Here is a 24,879-nt window from a genome sequence, read left to right as displayed (position 1 = left end):
TGCTTTTTCCTGTACGTAATTAATACACACACACACACACGTTACACACACACACACACACACACAGAGAGAGAGAGAGAGAGAGAGAGAGAGAGAGAGAGAGAGAGAGAGAGAGCTGCTTCTTGAATAAACACTTCAGAATTTAGTTGCTGTTCCCTTCCGTAATATATTTCCTGGCTGCAGAGAGAGAGAGAGAGAGAGAGAGAGAGAGAGAGAGAGAGAGAGAGAGAGAGAGAGAAGGCTATTTCTTAAATAAATCATTCAAAATAAACCGTTCTAGTTGAAGTGTTCACTATTCACCTATATGACAGCATAATTCGTTATGTTTCATTATACACAAAACATTTTAAAATTTCTGATGCAATATTTTTCCTACTGGGAACAGCTCGAATTGATTGATCGATTGACGAACAACTGGCTACAGAGTGGAAGAGGGGCGTTAGAGTGGTTGGACAGCAAGATGGATGAAAGGAAGGGGGACGAAGAGACGATACCAACATCCTTTAAGTAATGCCTACAGTGCACCACGTGATGTGCACTGAATGATGGTATGAATAAACAGTTAGTATTTTGATTGGAAGACAATCGTTAATATAATAATAATAATAATAATAATAATAATAATAATAATAATAATAATAATAATAATAATAAATGTTGATGGGCTGAGTAGCGTTTTCCTGACTCTGCTCTTGAGATGGGCTGTGTGGACAGGTACAAACTCAGTATCTTGAAGACACTTTTAGTGCTTAAATTAGTGAACATGCTTCTCTGACAAATCAAATAAGAGTATTTAAAGCAGTCCTGAAAGGGGTGCATGTATATTTTGTACCTCATTCCTAAGGTAACTTAATTAGATACTGCTTTACAATCTTCTTCAGCCACCTGTTCCTTTCAGATCACTTGTCTTCTTTGCTATAAAGTCTGGGAGGTGTGCCTCATACCCTATTCATTAACATCTTAACACATCGACAACAGCTGCTTTAGACATGGAAACTAAGTTCTTGAATTAGCAGAATTTCAGGAATCCAGGTGAAAAAGTCACAGGAAAAAGAGCCACAGAACAAAAATCACAGGAAAAAAGTCACAATAATCTTTCGTAGATAGTGACCCCCAAGGGTTTTAACCCGGAATGTCTCCAGCTTTGCGACGTGTTTAGTACAAGCCCGTTGGGGATTTCCGTATAAACATAAACAAAAGACTGTAAATATTATAAAGATAATGACCCCCAAGAGGTATTGTAAATTTTTCCCTTGTTACTTTATTACCAGCCACCATAAATTAATGTGACTTTTTTTCTGCGACTTTTTTCTTAGTCAAAATTATGACTTTTTTCCTGTGACTTAATTACCGGCCACCGACTTTCAGACATTCTTCTTCAGAGAGATTGATCTGCAGCACGTTCAGTGAATGCCTGTGTACCCCCTTGGATGGCAATGAAACACTGTACTAGTGGTTAAGATTTATTAGACATGACACGATTGAGGTTAATGATTCTGAGAGTTGTCATCAACTTCTTGGTAATAGAAGTCAGAGAGCTTTTCCAGTTAAGGAGACATCTTGTATTTAGTCCTTCTCCGAATGACTTTGGTTTCAGTGAAGCATTGTTTACCTGGCAACAGATCTCCGAAGAGTTAACTGATGGTCTTCTGCATTGCATTCCCCTACGCTTTCCATTACTGTCATCCATGTTAGGTTTAAAAAAGCGGCAGATATTTGTATTAATGTTCAGTTTTGTTAACACTGTCTGGAGCAAGGGTATGGACGCCCCAAAATAGATAACAACCTACTTAAAACTCACGTTCAATGGGCCTCGTTACCCATCTCAGCTTCTGCTCAAGTCTGTGTGCATTTCTGAATGGAAACAGTTATCAGAGGACAGGGTTGATTAATGTTACGAAACCCTGGTCCTTGGTGAATTGGTTGCTCCTCTGAAAACCCGTGGTAGTTACAGCATTAATGTTACATTTGTTAAGAGTATACCTTAGAAAGGCCTAATACCTGTCTATATTCTAGCAAACAAGTGTGTGACAACTAGGTTATCTAGGTGTCATGTAATAGGGATGAAGGCCCTGCGCGCCGTAGTGGTAAAAGGACTGTGCACCCTGAAGATTCATTGCTCCCTGCGCGTGTGCTGAACCTGCAAACATGTGTCCCTGGAAGGAGTGGGAACCTCATTAAACCTGTGCAGCACTACTGGGAATTTACTTTTCAGTAGAATTTAGTCCCATCTAAGCAGTATACTTGATAAATAGGTATAGCAAATTTAAGGTTTTTTGTGAAATTTGTAAAATCTATCTTAAAGTAGGTCTAACTCTCTAAGAAAGAATTACAAGACTGAGGACGGGGTTATAGATGATCTGTGAAGGTAGAAAAGGCTACGATTTTAGGTGCTGCAGACCATGACATGAATTCTATACTTATGAAAACTAAAAGAGGAAGACCCTAAGAGCTCATGGAAGCAATACTAACAAGTATATCCCTGTTCCAGCAAAACCAGAACCCTAAAAAACATACCTGGAAGAGCTCTTGGCCAAACGCAGGTCGCATGAGATTCGCTGCCATGTTGGCTGTAGTATCATCCCTGAAGAAGGCTGCTGATGATGCAGAAGCACCACTTGAACCAGGGGATGAGTTCGAGGAGGAGAAAGCGACTGAGGAGGATGATGCAGAAAAGTTATTCCTTGCTGCCTGAAGGGCCATGGCAGCCTCCATCTTGGTTCCTGGACTGGAAGGATCTGCGTACTGGTTGCTGCTGCTGCTGTTGCCTACTGCACTGTTGTGACTCCCGCTGCTGGTGCCTTGGCTGGTGGACGGAAGAGGTTTTAAGAGTGTTGAAAGATTCCAGACGTGTAAGAAGTAACAGAGGTGTTGCTAGGAAATTTAAAAGCGTTACTTCCTACGTTTGAATCTTAACTAGTTCAAACGCCCTGAGAAAACTGCTATTTGCCATTGAATCACCACTTCCGGAGTTAGCACTGTCATTATTGCATATAACGCTTTACTCCTTTTGTCTTGAAAGTTCTACCTTGTCTATACAAGACTAGAATATCTTTGCTTAAGCTTAATCTACTGTTGGTTTGATCACATTTCTTTGCAACAGCAATAGTGAAAAACTGCAACAATTAAGGAAAGGGATCAACCGAAGTCCCTAGAGTTCAGTCTTTTATAAACACCAGTCTTAATTAGAATAATTTCAGAGCAAGAAACGATATGGTCCAGTACCTGAAGAGTTGAGCCTTGGATGCGTCCAGTCCTGGAAAATGCGGGTGCGCGTGAACCGAATGAGGGTCACGGCTGTAGACAGAAGATTTACCAAAACTGCAGTCACTCCTTCCGCCAGATTCACTCAGGCTACTTGCCGAGCCAGAGGATGAGGTGGCCCTGGTTAGGAAGAAAAATTGCGTGTGTGAGACATCAACTGATAGAAATATCATGTACTACATCTCGATGTTTCAGGCATCTGAGCAGCATATGAACGACTCTGGATAAATACAGTTTAATTGTATGAGAATGTTTCAGCAAGTTCCTGATCTCATGACGCTGAATCTAGATTATTTGTATTGTACTGGATAGGCATTTTTTTGTTTTTTGTTTTTTAAGGAATCCTACTATCTTAAGCTCTTGATATGCATGACTTCGAAATTACACCACAAAGTGTATCCATTCCTACCAAACTCATGTGGATGGTAAAGGGGTCCTTTCCTTGCCTGCCAACAGCTTTGAAATTTAATACTGAAGATACTTTACAAACATCTTGAGCTTTCCTACCCTTAATCACTTTTGTTACCTCAACATTTACCTCTGCTGCACTTCTCTAACCATACACATATGAGATGATCAGATGTGATGATTTCTGTTTGTTATATGAAACCTGGTGCTCAACGTCTGAACATTATACAAGTGCCTGGTCTTCTCCTGGTCGTGACAACATATCCTACCTTTGAAGTGAGCATTCAGAAAAATAAGATTATTTAGCTTTACTCTCCTCACCTGGGGTTATGCTGGTGTTGTGGGGTCTTGGGGGGCGTTGGGGGCGCAGTATGAGGCGAAGGAAGGCCCATACCCATGCCAGGACAGTATGTACCAGCGCCTCCCATCAAACCGCTGCAAAGAGCAACAGAATAATGTTGGAACAATCTGCTCCTTTTGGAAGACTGAGGTGGAATATCTTAGCTACAAGGACATCGCATTTAGTCTAGTACTCCTGATGTTTGATTAGATTTTAAACTGTGAAAAGATATTATACCCTTACAAGGAAAGCAATATTTCAAGAGATTGGAATGGAATGGAATTAGATGCTCAGAAATTTTTCTGTAATTTCAAGTCTATCATGCGCCCGATTTTTTTTACTAAGGATGATATCAATTTGCTGAAGAAATTTAGGAGAGAATAATTCCCTGATCATTAGCAAACCTGACATATAGGAAATGGTGTAATCATTCAAAACAGAGAGGATTACATTGATAAAATGTTAGCTAAACTTAATGACACTACTAAATTTAAGAAAACGCCACATATAGACCCCTATCATAGGAATATCCTGAATGAGGATAAAGGATAAAATAAACAGTTCCCTTAATTTTTTCAAAAAAAGGTCATTACATTTCAAAAGAATGCAACAACTGTTGAACTGAAGTGAATATAGAATTTAGGCCAAAGGCCAAGCACTGGAACCTATGAGGTCATTCAGCGCTGAAACGGAAATCGACAGTAAAAGGCTTAAAAGGCGTAACAGGAGGAAAACCTCAAAGCAGTTGCACCGTGAATCAATTGTTAGGAGAGGGTTGGGGAAAGCAAGATGGAAGAAAGGGAATATGAGAGGAGGCGCAGTAAAAAGAACGGAACTGAACACAGATTATTTTCCTACCCTTGAACTCGGTAAGGACATAGAGGCAGAGGGGTCGGTCTCCATCAGAGTACTGAGCGTTTTGGGTGGTTTACGTCGACGGGGCTGGTACTGCAGAAAATACAAAAAAAAAAAAAAAAAAAATTAAATAAATAAATAAATAAATTGGAAATGGAATCTCTTTGCTATATTATCAGAGCATCAAGTGTAGATGTCTCTTTAGCTGAAATTTATCTGTTTATTTATTAATTTATGTTTTTTTTTTTTTATCTAATAAGCGATTCCTTCTTTCGGTAAAGCCTGTTACCTCCCGTAATTTCATTCAGATGGACACCATAGTCCTTGTAAGCTTGAATTCGAGTCCCTGTGGGCTTGTCAAATTGAATCGGGGTCCATCTTCAGAGTAATAATAATAATAATAATAATAATAATAATAATAATAATAATAATAATAATAATAATAATAATAATAGTAATAGTAATAGTAGCAAAGTAAAACAATTATCTGTTTTTTTACAAGTTCATAGTACGCTCAAAATACGGTTGATATTGATTTAACTTTCTTATTGATTACCAAATTATCTACTTGATCTCTCTCTCTCTCTCTCTCTCTCTCTCTCTCTCTCTCTCTCTCTCTCTCTCTCTCTCTCTCTCTCTCGCATCAAAAACTTTATACCAACATGAATTCAGACTTGAAATTTGATTTATATATATATATTATATACTGTATATATACATTATATATGTGTATATATGTATAAATATATATAATCAAAAAGTACCCAAGTTCCTGTTTTTTATGATATGAACTATGCCTATATTCCTAACCATTAAAACAATACGCTCCTTGTTTATGCAAATGATTAATGTAAATTATATATATATATATATATATATATATATATATATATATATATATATATATATATATATTATATATATATATATATATATATATATATATATATATATATATATATATATATATATATATATATATATATATATATATATATATATGAATGCACGTATGTACATTTATACTATCTACGGGCAAGCAACGTATGTACTAGTTTTTTCCATTGCTGATGCAATGAGAGAGAGAGAGAGAGAGAGAGAGAGAGAGAGAGAGAGAGAGAGAGAGAGAGAGAGAGAGATGCTTACCTTGTAATCGGGATGGTCTTTCTTGTGCTGTGACCTTAACCTTTCAGCCTCCTCGATAAACGGCAGTTTCTCCTCGTCACTAAGGACCCTGGAATCATTGAAATTATATTATTTATGGAGGATAATTTGAAATTAGACAATATTATCATTATCATTACTTTTAGAGTGGAGTGTTTTTTTTTTTTTAAGGGCAAAGACAAGATCCCAATGGGACACAATTGACGTATTTTCTTTTCAAAACAAAGATTCTAATGGAAGGCGCAATTTTATACCTTTTCTTAGCCCCGGCTCGATAAAAAACAAGGAAAAGAAATAAAGAAGAGTTGGTTTTTAGCCACAAAGGAAAGCGACTAGGCATGAGACTGATATTCTAAAATCATCACAAAACCAAAGGCAAAATAGAACGAGCGAGGGGAGCCGTTTCAAAGGCAAATCTCTTCAACTACTACTACTACTATTATTACTACTAAATGGTGGAAGTGTTTTACTACAACTGAGTGACGGAAGCGTTTTACTACAGCTAAATGACGGAAGCGTTATCGCAACTAAATGACGGAAGAGTTTTACTACAACTAAATGACGGAAGCATTTTACTACAGCTAAATGACGAAAGCATTCTACTACAACGAAATGACGAAAGCATTCTACTACAACTAAATGACGAAAGCATTTTACTACAACTAAATGACGAAAGCATTCGACTACAACTAAATGACGGAAGCATTTTACTACAACTAAATGACGAAAGCATTTTAGTACAACTAAATGACGAAAGCATTTTACTACAACTAAATGACGAAAGCATTTTACTACAACTAAATGACGAAAGCATTCTACTGCAACTAAATGACGGAAGCATTTTACCTCCACACTTTCCCAAGCGTCTTAGACAGCTCCGCATTGTGGAGCTGAGGGTATTGGTCAGCGAGGCGCCTCCGGGCAGCTTGTGCCCATACCATGAAGGCATTCATGGGTCGCTTGATGTGGGCACGGTGCTTAAGCGAGGACTTCTGGGTCATGGGTAGCATTGTCCAGTCGTATCCTGTGGGGGTGGGGGGCGGTTAAAGAGAGATAAGTTAGCAGACGGAAAATGACGAGTATATATATATATACAGTATATACATATATATATAATGTATGTATATATATATGTATATATACATTATATATATGTATATTATACATATAAATATATACTCGTATACATTCACTAATAAAGAAACGAGATTTCTTATCAGCGGGAGTCAATTGTCTACCTAGGAAACATCTACTTAGGAAGTTATTCTTATAAATATTCCTGTAAATAGATAAAAATAGCATCATGGCATCTCTGATAGGTGTGAGAATCAAATCAAAAGAAAACAGAAAATCTATTACCTTTGAATGTGTAATAGATGATTTGCTTACGGTGCCAACTAAGGATTTGTGGCAGGCAATGGTTTGCAAATGATGAGGGATAAAGCAATTTGCGAACATTATTCTGGGAAACAACTTGAGAACTGTTAAAAGTCACCTCTGAAAACGTTCACTCGAGTGATATTCATTAATATTCATCAGTTATTAATAAAATCATACAGTAATGCACTCGTCATTCAGCCAGCAAATGTAAATAATATCATGACTATAAAAAAATAGATGAGCCATTTTCATGATACTGGCAAAATAATAAATGCATTGAGTGATGCTACCGAATAGCAATAAAAGACATTGATAAATTTTGTGACAAAGAACATACACTAGCTAAATGATACTGAAAAATATGGTCCAATCAAGCAATTAACATTCGCCGAAAATTGCCTGAAGATAACAAGAAAATTGCCTGATAGGGTATATTGATACTTCAGGAATTCAATCAAAGATACACCTGCGAAATATTGCTGTTGTGTGATAACGACAACAAGTGACATTTGTGGCACCTGTGCTCGCAGGTGTAGGGTACCCTATATATATATACCTGTTTACATGCACATGTATGTAATTGTAATTATACAATGGCCTCTTAACTTGTCGAAATCTTCACACTTTTTGGATACAGAGCCTGAGATCCAAGTGCAAGAATATGATGAATTCTGACGTCCACAGCAAGATTCGAACCCGCATCCTGAGTATAAGAACGAGGTCACGATACCGACCTGACTACTGACTCTCCGAATGCGGGTTCGAATCTTGCTGCGGACGTCAGAATTTCTTCAGATTCTTGCATTTGGGTCTCAGGCTTTGTATCCAAGAAGTGTGAAGAATTCGATAAGTTATGAGGTCATTGTGGTTATTATAATTACATACGTATCTGGTAAAAAGTGACCAAAAGATTCTATATACATACATATATATGCATATATATATACATATATATATACATATATATGTATATATACATATATATGTAAATAATACATACATACATACATACATACATACATACATACATACATACATACATATACTGTATATATTATACATACATACATACATACATACATACATACATACATACATACATACATACATACATACATACATACATACATACAAAAACATTTTCTTCTCAGAGAAATACTTGATTCATCTAGAATATCGAAACTAAGCTACAATTATTCAACGATGAATCAGGACGAGCTTAGATACCATTCGAGTGAGCAGGCAGGTGCAGGGGGAGTTGGGAGGCGGGGTGGGCGCCGCCGCGCCGGCCGAAAGCTGGGCTCCAAAGAAAAGGTCACGGGCGGACCACCGGTGTAGAGGCGTGTGGGTGGTCTACGAGAAACGGCGGGCGGTGGGCGGCAGCGGAGGAGCTGACCAAACAAACGCAAGACCTCTGGTGCAACTCGGCTCAAACATTCTATAGAGAATCCTATAGAATCTATGTATAGGAAGGGAGCGGGTTTGTTTACGCGAAGTATTTTGCCGGAAATGTTAACCTCCACAATGTTTTGGGAGAATGAGTTCAAGGGCTGTCGGGTGTTTTGGCGTGGCGCATGCGCGGGGCGTCACGGGCTTATAAATGTAGTAATACGTCCTTTTTCTGTGATGATTACAATTATCATAATGATAACTCTAACATTATTATTACGCATAATAAGATAATTAATGATAGTGTAATAAAAAAATTTACATACATACAAAATAAATGCATACATACAGTACATACAATAATACATAAATAAATGCATTCATATATGCATGTAACATTGTTATTACACATAATATGATAATCTAATGATAGTATAATCATAAAAGATACATACTACAATACATACATACATAAACACATTCATACATACTTGTACGAATATACGTACGATACTCTTCTTGGTAACGGAATAGACATGACTAAAGCAACGAAGATTTATTTAAACAACTGTAAGCAGGGAGAGAGAGAGAGAGAGAGAGAGAGAGAGAGAGAGAGAGAGAGAGAGAGAGAGAGAGAGAGAGAGAGAACTATGAATCACGGCAGGAGGCACAGTTACAAGCGTTCAAGGTGAATGGAAATAAACAATCACATAGCCGAGTTTGAAATAAACAATCACATAGCCGAGTTTAAGTTAAAATGAAATCACGCACACTAATGGACAGTAAAGCTTAGCATTTTAGCTTTCTGTAAAAGAAAACTGCTGAGATGGCTTTGTCTGTCCGTCCGCACTTTTTCTGTCCGCCCTCAGATCTTAAAAATCACTGAGGCTAGAGGGCTGCAAATTGTTATGTTGGTCATCCACCCTCCAATCATCAAACATACCAAATTGCAGCCCTCTAGCCTCAGTAGTTTTGATTTGAATTAAGGTTACAGTTAGCTAAGGTCGAGCGTCTGGCAACGCTATTGTGCCAACAACATAGGCCACCACCGGGCCGTGGCTGAAAGGTTCATGGGCCGCGGCTGAGAGTTTCACGGGCCGTGGCTGAGAGTTTCATTTAGCATTATACGCTCTACAGAAAACTCTTGTTGTGTACGAATAGAGGTTCATCATCTGAATAATAATAATAATAATAATAATAATAATAATAATAATAATAATAATAATAATAATATTTTTTGGAAGCTTGAATTTCAAGTCAGTGGCCCCTTTGGTAGGCTTGTTCTGTAAGAATTGGGGTTTATCATCTGAATAATAATAATAATAATAATAATAATAATAATAATAATAATAATAATAATATTCTTTGGAAGCTTGAATTTCAAGTCAGTGGCCCCTGTGGGCTTGTTCTGTAAGAATAGGGGTTTATTATCTGAATAATAATAGTAATAATAATAATAATAATAATAATAATAATAATAATAATAATAATAATAATAATAATAATGTTCTTTGGAAGCTTGAATTTCAAATCAGTGGCCGCTGTGGTGGGCGTGTTCTGTAAGAATAGGGGGTTATTATCTGAATAATAATAATAATAATAATAATAATAATAATAATAATTAATAATAATAATAATAATAATACATATTTATATATATATATATATATATATATATATATATATATATATATATATATATATATATATATATATATATATATACTGTGTGTGTATGTGTGTGTGCGTGTGTTTGTGTGTGTGTATGTATGTATATAAATATCAAGCGCATGCGTTATTCTCATACCTCACATCACAGCTCTGGGTGCCAAAACAAGTCATAAAGAGCCTGTGATTAGGTGCCAAGTCGCATAATCAATGCAACACTCAGATATTTGAAAAGGTATCGCCGAAAAAAGTCGCTGAGAAGTCGCTAATGAAAGTCGTCGCCTCGGCTGTCAGAACGACGTCATTTTTAGATCGCTTAGGATAAACATGCACCGGTTACGCCCGGCAGTTTATGACATCTGTTTCCTCGGCGCAATCGAGTTTTCTGTACAGCCGCTACGGAGTATATAATCGAGGCCACCGAAAATAGAACTATCTTTCGGTGGTCTTGGCATAGTGCTGCATGAGCCGCGGCCCGTGAAACTTTAATCACGGCCCGGTGGTGGCCTATTCTATATCGTTGCCAGAAGCACGATTATGGCTAACTTTAACTTTGAATAAAATAAAAACTAGTGAGGCTAGAGGGCTGCAATTTGGTATGTTTGATGACTGGAGGGTGGATGATCAACATGCCAATTTGCAGCCCTCTGGCCTCGGTAGTTTTTAAGATCTGAGGGCGGACAGAAAAAGTACGGGAAAAAGTGAGGACAGAAAAATAACGGGAAAATAGAAAAAAATACGGACAGAAAAAACACGGACGGACAGAAAAAGTACGGGCAGAAAAAGTACGGACAGAAAAAGTGAGGACAGAAAAAGTACGGACAGAAAAATCACGGACAGAAAAAGTACGGACAAAAAGTACGGACAGAAAAAGCACGGACAGAAAAAGGTAGGACAGAAAAAGAAAAATACCAACAGAAAATACGGACAGAAAAAGTACGGACTGAAAAAAAGCACGGACAGAAAAAATTGTACAGAAAAAGCACGGAAACAGACACCAATAGTTTTCTTACAGAAAACTGAAAAGAAAAAATTGTAATTTAAAAAAACGCCTGTGTAACTGAAATCTAATGACATGTCCAAAAAAAAAAAAAATTAAATAAAAATTTGTAATTGAAATCTAATGACACTTGTCCAAAAAAATCTTAGATGAAATCTAATGACATCTGCCCAAAAAAATTAAAATCTGTAATTGAAATCTGAATTACATTTGTCCAAGAAAAAAAAAAAAAAAAAATTTGTAATTGGGGGTCGGAAAATCAATTAGGAATCATACCCAATTTCCTGAGTCGTATTCAGAGGGTATTTATAAGCACAAAGGACCTTTTGAACTACGTAATAAAAAAGATGAAGACACTGATTTGTTTATAAACATTTATGATCTCCGTGACAATGCTAAATCGGGGTGGCTCGTAGTATGATGAGAGGGCTATGAGACAAGCTTTTTCTAAAAAAAAAAAAAAAAAGCATCGCGCGGCGGCGAAGATCAAAGAAACTGTGGCATCGTGTTCAAAGCTTTTTGGGGTGGGGGTGGGGGAGGGGAAGGGGAGGTCTAAAATGTGAGGCGTTTACATGAGGCGTCCAATTGGCCAACACATGTTCAATTTACCGGTTTCTTCTCGAGGTGAACTTCTCCCGTTGATTTGGTTCTGAGAGAGGAAATTATTCGCTTATTTCCTGAAGTTCTCTTTTTCGTTGCAGCTGTATGTATGTATGTATGTATGTATGTATGTATGTATGTATGTATGTATGTATGTATGTATGTATGTATGTATGTATGTTTAGTGAGAAATTTGAAGGAAAAGTTTGTCTTGTGTGTTTTCAATTCGAAATAAACACACACATATCTATCTGCATACTGTTCATCATATATATATATATATATATATATATATATATATATATATATATATATATATATATATATATATATATATATATATATATATAAAGATATGTGTTTAATAAGAAGAAATTAGGAGTACCCTAGAAAGACAAAAGTAGATGAAAAATGGGTTAGGGTTTAAGAAACAGAATCGGAAGGAACACATATTGGAGTACAACACATTGAAAGATGACCTCGAAGAATTACCAAGACATAATATACAGTATTCAAAGGAAGGATAAAAATAAATAAAACATGAAAAAACACTCACGTTCAGGTATACATGATTAGGGAGAGGAGACAAAAAATTATTCATTCTCAGGTACACAGGAGGAGGAAGATGCCTCATTTGATCGGGAGAAAAGCGTCAAAAAATAATGAAGGCCATTTTGACTATGGGTCCTTGGTAATTTCAGATATGGGTCCTCCCTATCTGAAGCCTTTCCTGCTTGCAACTGACCATATGAGTCTAATGTGAGGCGTAATGAGTCAAAAATAAGAAACAAGCTAAAACCGTGCCGAAGTTTTTCGGCGCAATCGAGTTTTCTGTACAGCCGCTACGGCGTATAATCAAGGCCACCGAAAATAGATCTATCTTTCGGTGGTCTTGGTGCAATGCTGTATGAGCCGCGGCCCGTGAAACTTTAATCACTGCCCGGTGGTGGCCTATCCTACATCGTTGCCAGAAGCACGATCATGTCTAACTTTAACCTTAAATAAAATGAAAACTACTGAGGCTAGAAGGCTGCAATTTGGTATGTTTGATGATTGGAGGGTGGATGATCAACACACCGATTTGCAGCCCTCTAGCCTCAGTAGTTTTCTTTTATAGAAAGCATTAAGAAGCGAGTAAATATTTCAGTAACTGGAAGACTCTCACCTTCGAGCAGTTTGGATACAGCGTCCTCGAGGTTGCCGTCCTTCTTGCTGTTGCTGCTGTTACTATTGCTGTTATTGCTGCTGTTGCTGCTGCTGTTCTTCGTCGAGGAGGAGGAGGAGGAGGAGGTCGACGTCGAAGAGGGGGTCGAGCTTTCAGACGCCATATTGGATTGCTGTTGGGTGATGAAGAGAAGGAATATTTGAAATAACTGGAATTAATGATTATGCTGAATATAATTATCATAAAAGGTGAATCCTAATGAAATTGCTGGGATGAATGAATATGCTAAATATGATTATCATAAAAGATGAATCTTAATGAAATTGCTGGGATGAATGAATATGCTAAATATAATTATCATAAAAGATGAATCTTAATGAAATTGCTGGGATGAATGAATATGCTAAATATAATTATCATTAAAGATGAATCTTAATGAAATTACTGGACTGAATGAATATGCTAAATATAATTATTATAAAAGATGAATTTTAATAAAAAGTGTCTTTGGGATGAATGAATTTAATTTTATTTTATCATAAAAGGATGATTAATATTTAAAAGTGTCTTTTAAATCTATATATTAATTTTATTTTATTTTATTTTATTTTAGTTAAATAGGATAGCAATATTTAAAAGGTATATATAAATCTATATATATATATATATACAGTATATGTGTGTATGTACTTTTTATATATATATATATATATATATATATATATATATATATGTATATATATATATATATATATATATATAGTGTATATGTATATATATATATATATATATATATATATATAGATATATATACATATATATCTACAAATACACATATACACACATACACAAACACACACATACACACACACACATATATATATATATATATATATATATATATATATATATATATTTCGTATATTCACAACGAAAACATATAATAACAAAGTTGCATGTGAGTGTGTGTATGTTTGTGAGTGTGTGTGTGAGTGTTGTGAGTGATCGTTTTTGTATACAAAGCATGTATACATAAGTATACATCACACGCAGGCAGTTTATCCCTCGTAGGATGCCTGTGTGTCCTTAAAAAAGCTCCGAAGGACTCGGAACTGCTTTCCCTCTGTAATCATTCTGGGCAACTGAGAGAGAGAGAAGAGAGAGAGAGAGAGAGAGAGAGAGAGAGAGAGAGACCATGTCTTGCCGGCCTCATAGCGTTCCTCGTGTTACACATAATGATTTCCATCGGTTAAAAGAAAGTATTGTGCGGCGGTTGTCGGTCTCTCTCTCTCTCTCTCTTTCTTCTCTTCTCTCTTCTCTCTGTATGTGTATATATCTGTATGTATATATATATATATATATATATATACATATATATATATATATATATATATATAGAGATATATATATATATATATGCTTATAAATATATATACAGACAGAGAGAGATATTATAGAGAGAGAGAGGGATATTATATATATATATATATATATATATATATATATATATATATATATATATATATATATATATATGTGTGTGTGTGTGTGTCTGTGTGTGTGTGATACCTCAATATAATTTCCTAAAGAACCAATATGAAACCACATTCAGAATACTTTGTAAAAATTTCACTCTTTTTATTAGTTTTCCTTTCAGTGTTCTAAGCCCTAATATCGCAACTGAAAACTTCGCTACGAGCCAATGTGTTCTCGGTTTCGTTCGATTTGTTAAATTTACGTCGCAAATCCTCTGGTCAGAGGCGACGATATTGTCGTTCTCCTGGAGAAAAACAACTTTTATCAATAGAAAAAAAAATATTGAGGGTTCAGAACTTGACAATACCGATAAAATATAAAAATTCCCCAACAATAAATAACAATACAAGGAATAATAATAATAATAATAATAATAATAATAATAATAATAATAATAATAATAATAATAATAATAATAATAATAATAATAATCACAGTGATAGTAATAGGAGAAGTGCGGTCAACATGATAACTATCATTATAATTCCTGTAAAAACAATGTACCACTGAATAGCATCTGCTATTCAGCCTCCGGGGAAGTGAAGCTCATAGATTTTACTCTCTCTCTCTCTCTCTCTCTCTCTCTCTCTCTCTCTCTCTCTCTCTCTCTCTCTCTCTCTTTCCAATACGATGGAATCTATATCTGAATCTACCATCAGTGAGTCTCTTGGGCTTTCTTTTCCAGTATCAAATATTATTTCCTTTAATATCTATATAGCTATTATGTTAATTATAATCAATTATATATTGCCAAGGTTTTCCTTATATATTTCTTCCTGATCCTTAAGTTATCAACCGTGATATTGAGATTTTCTTCCCGTTTTCTGTAACGACAGACAAAACTGTCAAAGAAAATGGGCACTCACTACCCATAGAACCGTAAGTTAGCAGCGATTACCGAGCAAAGGTGAAGCTAATAATATTAATTTTAACAAGAAATTTTAACAGGGTGAACCCGGGAAGACCTTACGATCTTTTCCAGGAGCAAGGGCGCGTGCTGGCATAAGGCCAGCTCAATTAACAACAACTGAGAAAGGGAATATCGTTGGAAAAACGATCACGACAAGGAATTTTCAGTCTTGGGAGTTCAACATTTGGAGTTCTCAAGCTTTGTACCGTGTTTTCTAGTCTGCTGAGAGAGAGAGAGAGAGAGAGAGAGAGAGAGAGAGAGAGAGAGAGAGAGAGAGAGAGAGAGAGAGAGAGAGTTTAGTTTATCTTAATTCCTAATTTGATAAAAAAAAAAATAACTTAAATTCATTTTAGTACCGTTTTGCCATTAGTTTATCATTATTCCCATGTTGATAAATAAATAGAGTTTTTTTCAATTCATAAACGACGCAACTAAATCATTTTAGTATAGTTTCACCGATAGTTTATCTCAATTCCTAATTCTATAAAAATAAATAAGCAGATTTTTTTAAAGATTCTTTTTTAGGCCATAGGCAGAATGATTATATTATACCGATTTTATCTTTTCATAAAACCTGTTTGGTCACAAAAATTTCCAGTGATGCCAAATAAAAAATCAAGAACTGGGAATTGACAACACTTTCCCACAAAACAAAATAGGGTCGATGTAAAGGAAATTAGAAATAAATCAAATATTCCATTCTTGTCTCTCACTCTTTGTCTACCCGAATGCCCGTCTATGCCAATAATTCCCACGGGTATTCGGACAGAAATATTTGCACGTAAATACCCACAGTGACCCTTCGCATAAGATTCGTAAACGAGGTCGGGTGAAAGATTAATAACGATATATTTTAATTTTTTGAAGAATGAGGCGTTATTTTAGTCTTCCAGCAACACTCAAGAGATAAGAAGCATGTTCAGGCTATTCCAGATAATTATTATTATTATTATTATTATTATTATTATTATTATTATTATTATTATTATTATTATTATTATTATTCAGAAGATGAACCCTATTCATATGGAAACAAACCTAGGAGCCAATCACTTAAAATACGAGAATCCAAAGAATATTAGGTGTTCATTTGAAAGAAGTTGCAGCAGATAATAGGAAATATAGAGACTGGAGATCAGTTATCAGAAAAAAAAGATAAATCAATAAATTAAGAGATTCACAGATGAAAATATAAATAAATGAGTAAATACAAGGTGAATTGTTTCAGGGTAGTAATGCATTGCATCTCCGCTTGAACTTTACGCAGAGGTTCTAACCGAGTCTCAACAGAATATATTATACTAAGACAAAGTTTCTTTTATCTATTAGTAACTCATTTTGAGGCTTTACTGAAAGATGGCAGAATGATGAACAAATAATTAATGAGCCGAAGTTTCTTCGGCGCAATCGAGTTTTCTGTACAGCCACTACAGCGCATAATCAAGGCCACCGAAAATAGATCTACACATACACACATGAGCCGCGGCCGATGAAACTTTAACCACGGCATATATATGGCCTATATCGTTGCAAGAAGCGCTTAGCTAACTTTAATCTTAGTAAATAAAATAGAAACTACTGAGGCTAGAGGGCTGCAATATGTTTGATGACTTGAATATCAAGTCAGCCCCCCTTTTGATCTGAGGCGGCTTCGGACAGAATAAAGTGAATGAGGCACAACAGTTTTCTTTTTTTGAAAATAATAGACAAAAAAAATAAATGATAATTTTTAAATACATTCTGATCAAAGTTTATTATATTCTAACCAAACATTCAATCTCACCCTTGGACCGACCGAAAACTTTGAAATGCGCTATTACCGAAGAACCTTATTTTTGGACATTATTAACAGAAAGCAATGGCATTAACATTAACATACGCGCTCATAACTTTATTTGTTTAAATTTCAAAAGAGATGGAAAAAACATGTCAGGATGCACTATGTGAATTAGGAAATGGTTACTAATTTTTGGAATCCATTTTATAGAATTATATATATTTTCATTTATTAAATTTACTTATTTTTATTTTATTATTTTATTATCGTTTGTTCCATAAGAATGGGGCTCATCTTTTGAATAATAAAATAATAATAATAATAATAATAATTTAATAATAATAAATTAATGATATAAAATTTTTTTTTTAAGAGAGAAAGAGAGAGAGAGAGAGAGAGAGAGAGAGAGAGAGAGAGAGAGAGAGGTGTTAAGATTCCCGTTGAAAATTTCGTTGTTTAATTCAAAATAAAAAAAAAAATATTTAATGTTTTTTGTCTATTTTGTAGAATTCACTTTATTTTCATTTACTAGATCAAATCATTCACTCTTCTGTAAACTATTTTTGATATTTTTATTATCCTTTAAGCAAAGAAATATACTCTTTCTTTACTAAATTAGTATTGAAAATTCACAACATACAGATTTTTTTTGTCTATATTGCAACTTGACTTTCCGCATGAAGCCTTCTTCAATTAGTTTGATAAGTTATAAGTTAAGAAGATACTAAGTTACTAAATTAGTAAGTTAATATGTTAATAAGTTTATAAGTTAATAAGTTACTAAATTTCTAAATTAATAAGTTAATATGTTATTAAGTTTCTAAATTAATCAGTTAATATGTTGCTAAAGTTACTAAATTATTTAAGTTAATAAGTTAATAAGTTACTAAATTAGTAAGTTAATATGTTAATAAGTTACTAAATTAGTAAGTTAATAAGTTACTAAGTTACTAAATTATTAAGTTAATTAGTTACTAATTACTAAATTATTAAGTTAATAAGTTACTAAGTTAATTATTAAGTTAATAAGTTACTAATGTACTAAATCATTAAGTTAATAAGTTACTAAGTTAATTATTAAGTTAATAAGTTACTAAGTTACTAAATTAACAAGTTAATAAGTTACTAAGTTAATAAGAAAATCTGCCGCCTCTCAAGCAGACTATCGCTATATCCACCATTACGATAACGATTTCAAACCGATGTCGCCCTCGTTTTGCGCACGCGCGAGATCGTTTTAACGAGCGCGCTTGAGCTCCAAATTTCCGCTAATGCAGCGCAAAGTTTATCATGAAATGAAACATAGAGTTTAGGCCAAAGGCCAAGCACTGGGTTCTTTGAGGTCATTCAGCGCTGGGACAGGAAATGGAGAATAAGAGGCTGGATAGTAAGATGGAAGAAATTGAATATGAATGGAGGTACAGTAAAAGGAATGAATGGGGTTCCAGCTAGGGGCAGAAGGGACGCTGCGAAGAACCTTTAGTAATGCCTACAGTGCACCGCGTGAGGTGCACTGAGGCAAAGTTTATCATCAACAAAAAGAAGGATACGAGATGATAGACTCTTGAGACACCAACTGAAGGTTTAGCCGCAAAATTGCCGTCAGTGCACCTCACGCGGTGCACCGTAGGCATTACTTACGGTTCTTTGCAAAGCCCTTTCATTCATTTTACTGTACCTCCGTTTATATTCTCTGTTAAGCCTTTCACACCTTTTTATTCAAAGTGTCCCTTTCAGCGCTGAATGACCTCGTAGATTCCCAGCGCTTGGCATTAGGCTTAAATTGTACATTCAAAATCATATTCCAATTACAAAGAGCAGTTTTTGCGCTCGGGGGCAATTTCCCCTAAGACTAACAAATGTTAACTCCGTTCCGCCTATAAACAGTGGCTTCATTGTTCAAACCAGATTTTCATTCTTTTCCATTTTTCTTTCTTAATTTCCGTAGCGCCGACATCTAAACACAATCCTCCATATTTCCCGTTCCGTCTGTGGGTTCCGTACAATGCGCCACTCTCCGATTCGTACGCTCGTGGCGCGTGCGTCTTAACTCGCGATTAAACGCCAAATAAATTCCTGAGGAAGGATGTTTCTCCCTAAAGGTTGTCCCATAAGAAAGGTTTCGGTTGCTTTTCCTGTTGTCTGGGATAGGTGAGCGGAGAACATGTTTCAATCTAAGTAGGTTGGTAATTGTTCTAATGGTCGTTGCTTCGTGACTTGTAGATATATTATATATATGTATATATATATATATGTATATATATATATATATATATGTATATATATATATATATATATATATATATATATATATATATATATATATATATATATATATATATATATATATATATATATATATATATCTATCACGAAGCAACGATCATTAGAACAATATATATATATATATATATAAATACATAACGTGACCGTTTGGTAATCACTGACATACAGTAATTGTATGCTTTGTAAAATCGATAAAAATATTCATTCAAACGATTTTGAAATTTACCGTTACAATGCACGATAAAATGTAATTTTGTAATATTGTAAAACCATAATACAATATCCCATTGGTTAATTTAGTTTTTTTTCCAGTTATCGTCCACAATAACCTCTATCGTAATTGCTTTTTACAATACATATAAATATACATACAATACATATTTTATATTTTCAAGACTTCTTATATATATTTATATACATATCTGCAATGTAAAATTATATGTATCTTTGTAATAGCGCTCAAACAAATTTTTATGTATCATGAGATACATAAACTTTGAAAATTACTATAATGTACGTTTCATTCATTAAAAAGTTTGGTTCCGATAATTTGACTGAGTTGCTTTTGTTGAAAATGTCTGAAGGTTTTCGTTAACTATCAAAAAATTATATTTCTCTGGAATGATGCAGGTTAGCCCACCACCCCCCAAAAAATTATCACATCCTAAATAACAATTAAATTGTTCCTGATTCACTCACCGGTCGCGACTTTAGCTCAAAATATTTTAACAGGTGAATAAAGGCGATTTTCTTAATATTTATATTTCACATGGGCAACGATAAAAGCGATCAGAGAATTGTATTACTTTCGTTTACGTCAAGTAAGCAAAATGGTGATATATATATATATATATATATATATATATATATATATATATATATATTTTATATGTGTATACGTATTAAATAAATAAATATATATACATATATAATACATAATGTTCGCGATTCACATAATACGTGGGTATACAGTATACTTATAACACCGATATTTCGGTATGCATCCTCACGCATGCAGTCAAATGCACGAATATGCAAATGAATGAATATGCGGGAACAAAAGATTTAAAGCAAATATCTCTCATATATTTGGCTTAACCTCATATAAACATCCCCTCCTAGTTCATTCGGGTTAACAAGTATAGAAATAAGCAAAATTCTTTTCGCTATTCGATTAAAAAAAGTTTACTTTATAAGGTACAATCAGCTGAATCATGTCTCGGATATTCTAATATACAAATGATCACTTTGCATTATTATTATTATTATTATTATTATTATTATTATTATTATTATTATTATTATTATTCAGAAGATGAATTATTATTATTATTATTATTATTCATCCAAAGATAAATTATTATTCATTATTATTATTATTATTATTATTATTATTATTATTATTATTATTATTATTATTATTATTATTATTATTATTTGGATGGAACAATTATCGAAGTTCAATCCTGGAAGATTATTATTATTATTATTATTATTATTATTATTATTATTATTTAGAAGATGAACCCTCTTCATATGGAGCAAGCCCCACTGAAGGGGGCCACTGACTTGAAATTCAAGTTTCCAAAGAATATTATTGTGTTCATTCGAAAGAGGTACCAGAAGGTAATGGGCAATACAGAAAGAAGAGATCAGTTATCAGCAAAGCAGATAAATTAACAAACTAAAAAATAAACAACAAAATTTATAAGTAAAGGATTAAAATACAAGGAGAATTGTATTAGAGTTAGTAATGCATTGCAACCGCAATTAGAATTTCGAAGAATCTCTAAATTTATCGAACGAGGTCCCTAGCGGACACCGTTTTTTTTTTTTTTTTTTGGACGACAAAAGCGGTTTGTTTTTCTCATTCAGAATCACGAAAAAACCACTGCTCAGTCATTGGACGACAGAAGTGGTTGTTTTTCTCAATCAAAATCACGAAAAAACAAAAAACACTTCTCAATCACTGGACGACAAAAGCGGTTTATTTTCCTCAATCAAAATCACGAAAAAACCACTGCTCAGTCATTGGACGACGGAAGTGGTTTGTTTTTCTCAATCAAAATCACGAAAAAAACACTTCTCAATCACTGGACGACAAAAGCTGTTTGTTTTCCTCTATCAGAATCACACAAAAAAAAAAAACACTGCTCAATCATTTTTAATAATAAATTTGACGGATAACGAATAAATTCTCATTAAACAGGTCATCCCAACAAATGAATGAAAATGTCCCCCAGGTCATTACAGGTTAATTTATCCCTCCCAGGTGCAGGTATTCACTGACTTCTGGAGAAGAAGAAGAAGAAGAAGAAGAAGAAGAAGAAGAAGAAGAAGAAGAGGAAAATGAATTCTCGCACCTACAATATACTTATAATTTGATCAATAGCCACACCTCAGATAAAGGCGGATTTCATACCATCTTTCAGATCTGCTTTTGTGTTTTGTGCTCAACGAAGCGTCGGCGAGCAGCACGCACCAACACAAAAGGCGCCTCAGTTATGTAGAAATAAAGCTAGGTTTGTTCACGCGTGGATGCGAGGCCCATTAAGAGACGTAGAGATAATTGATAAAGAGAGAGAGAGAGAGAGAGAGAGAGAGAGAGAGAGAGAGAGAGAGAGAGAGATTGGGGAGAAAAAACTAATCGATCTATCTTGAAGAAGAGGCGAGATTAGCGACTTTCTCCGGCTGATGGACGCTTGTCATTTATCTCCGCAAAATCGAAAGTCGTTTTCGTTTGAAAGACGACTTTCTTTTCGGGGATAATGGCCATTAGCGATCGTTTCACCCCCGCCTCACCCCTTCCTCACCCCCCCCCCGCCATCACCGTAAACAAACACACGCACAAAGTTCACAGTAATGCACCGGAAAACAACACACATACACAAACCCCGTTGAAATTAATGACCAGCGGAATCGCTGTTGATTCAACAAAGGCATCTATTGATAGAGTTGTCTTTTGATGGCGTCGCGTTATCTCCAACAACGCGTGGAAATCGTCGTCTGTCGCACAATCATAGCGCAGAAGCAAGAGGATTTGAGAGAGAGAGAGAGAGAGAGAGAGAGAAGAACAAAGAGCTCAAACGACATCTCTTACGATATCTTACCCGCAGCAAATGCCCTGAAAAATGGCGTTCGTTCTGCGTCCTTTTTTTTTTTTCTATTTTCTCTTGACTTAATTTCCTCCTCTGCTCGCATCCCTTCGGTCCTGTTCTTTTTCCCCAATTCTGGCTTCAAGGGGATTCTTTGAGCAGCCGGCCTCAGAACGCGCGAATTGTCTTTCCCTCGAGGAGGAGGAGGAGGAGGAGGAGGAGGAGGAGGAGGAACGCCGAGGCAGAGAGAGAGAGAGAGGCAGAGAGGCTTCAAAAAGGGCCTTCACACAACACTGGTTCACACACAAGGGAGATTCAATACCTTCCTGTTTGCGGAAATACACGGAAGGTTCTGTCTGGTGATTACGGCGGAGAATGTGTTACTGTCTGGCAAACACGAGCGGCGCTCTTCTTGTTGGGGGTCCCCCAAAACCTGTGTGGAGTCACACCCGGGCCTTTTCCATACCCCCTTACCCCATACCCCGTGCCCACACCCCTCGCCCAATACCCACTCTCCGTCGCCCAGGTGTCGCTTGCTGGGCTTCTCTATCTCTCTCTCTGTATCCTAGGGGGGTGGGGCTTCCGGGAGAGGGAGGGGCTTATAGGGGGAGGGGCTTATGAGGGTGGGGCTTACAGGGGGAAGGGCTTATGGGGGTGTGATGGGGAGGGAGAAGAGGGAAGGACAAGAGAATATCCTCCTCCCTCCTCCAGTGATGTAGTGGGCCCTAAATCTCGTCGTCTCGCCATCGATCAACTCCGTTTCGAGATCATAAACGATTTCGCCCGCCCCCCGAGGAAGCCTGAGATCTCCCGGGCGAAAGGGGAGGGGAAGGGAGAGGAGGGGGGAAATCAAATCGAGAATCATCATCATCATCATCATAACGTTTGAATCGGTTCGATGTCGTGTCACGAAGCGTAACAGTGGAGGGGGAGGAGCCTATGGATGATGGAGGGCGGAGTCTGTAGACGCAGGGGGAGGAGCCTAAGAGGGCTCCTTGAGCCACGCCCATTTATAACACCCCCTTCCCCCCCTACCCCTGCCCAGGTCCCTCGCCTGCATTTATTTGCGATCCAATGCGGTACAGTTGTACCATCTAAACAATGCCTTAATCACAGTTTACACGTCAATCACCGTGAGTGGAAGTGACAGCTCACATCTCTCTCTCTCTCTCACTCTATCTCTCTCTTCGCATCGGGAATTCACCCGAGGGGGGCGGCAGAACTTTCGGCAAAACGGATGGAAGGACCATCTGCAATTTCGAAGAAGCCCGCCGGGAGAATTATGATGTTTGCTTTGGACGTTTCGCGATGAGTCAATTCTCTCAGTGAGGACCAAAGATTTTCTTGAACTGGCTCCCCGACTCTAATTTAAGGGCCTGTGGTGGTGATTATTCAAAGCAATTTAGTGTATTTGCGTTGGAAAAGCTACCGAGAGACTGAAATGGAACGCTGATAAGGAGAAAGGATGGTATATCTATTTTGCAGAGGAGGAAAACTAGATACTTTTTTTTTTTATCTTCTAAGTCGATACAGTAGACGTCAACGTGTGTGAAAGTATTGTTATATGAATTAAGAGGTTCTAAGGATTTGAAAAGTGATAATTTTAAGTGCGTGTCCTATCATCCCGAAAATAGTGTTTATTAATAAAGAAAGCTTTCGAAGTGAGGGTGGCACCAAGTTGGATGTCTGTACAAGCAATAATAATAATAATAATAATAATAATAATAATAATAATAATAATGAAATGAAATCTACGCATTGCGTAAAATGATTTTGCCCAAAATTGGCTTTGAATGCAGTGTAAAAAAAATTATTACAAAAAATAACAATTCCTTTTAATTGCGCAATGACATTGCATGCACTGAGTGCAAATATTTATTACCCAAAAATAGCAATTTCTTTTAATCTCCGCCCCAACTAAAATGTGGAAGAGTTTGCGTAATGCCGTTGCGGAAGATTGTGATTACCTTTTCTTATAACTTCTCTCTCTCTCTCTCTCTCTCTCTCTCTCTCTCTCTCTCTCTCTCTCTCTCTCTCTCTCT

General features: G+C 35.8%; 1 protein-coding gene across 1 annotated transcript; it reads right to left on the bottom strand.

Moving 5' to 3' along the window:
- Window positions 1-1,449: 1,449 nt before the first annotated feature.
- Window positions 1,450-23,305, bottom strand: LOC136856609 (transcription factor Sox-8-like). The gene is given in 10 exon segments (XM_067134535.1): window positions 1,450-2,156; window positions 2,518-2,806; window positions 3,226-3,384; window positions 3,994-4,107; window positions 4,871-4,897; window positions 4,899-4,960; window positions 6,014-6,101; window positions 6,878-7,055; window positions 13,234-13,405; window positions 23,160-23,305. Coding segments are annotated over 9 exon segments (1,197 nt in total). The 5' UTR covers window positions 13,397-13,405; window positions 23,160-23,305; the 3' UTR covers window positions 1,450-2,039.
- Window positions 23,306-24,879: the final 1,574 nt, after the last annotated feature.

Source organism: Macrobrachium rosenbergii, chromosome 36 (assembly GCF_040412425.1).
Source record: "Macrobrachium rosenbergii isolate ZJJX-2024 chromosome 36, ASM4041242v1, whole genome shotgun sequence".
Taxonomy (NCBI): domain Eukaryota; kingdom Metazoa; phylum Arthropoda; class Malacostraca; order Decapoda; family Palaemonidae; genus Macrobrachium; species Macrobrachium rosenbergii.
Note: the sequence above shows the minus strand (reverse complement) of the source record. Positions and strands in the feature narration are given on the sequence as shown.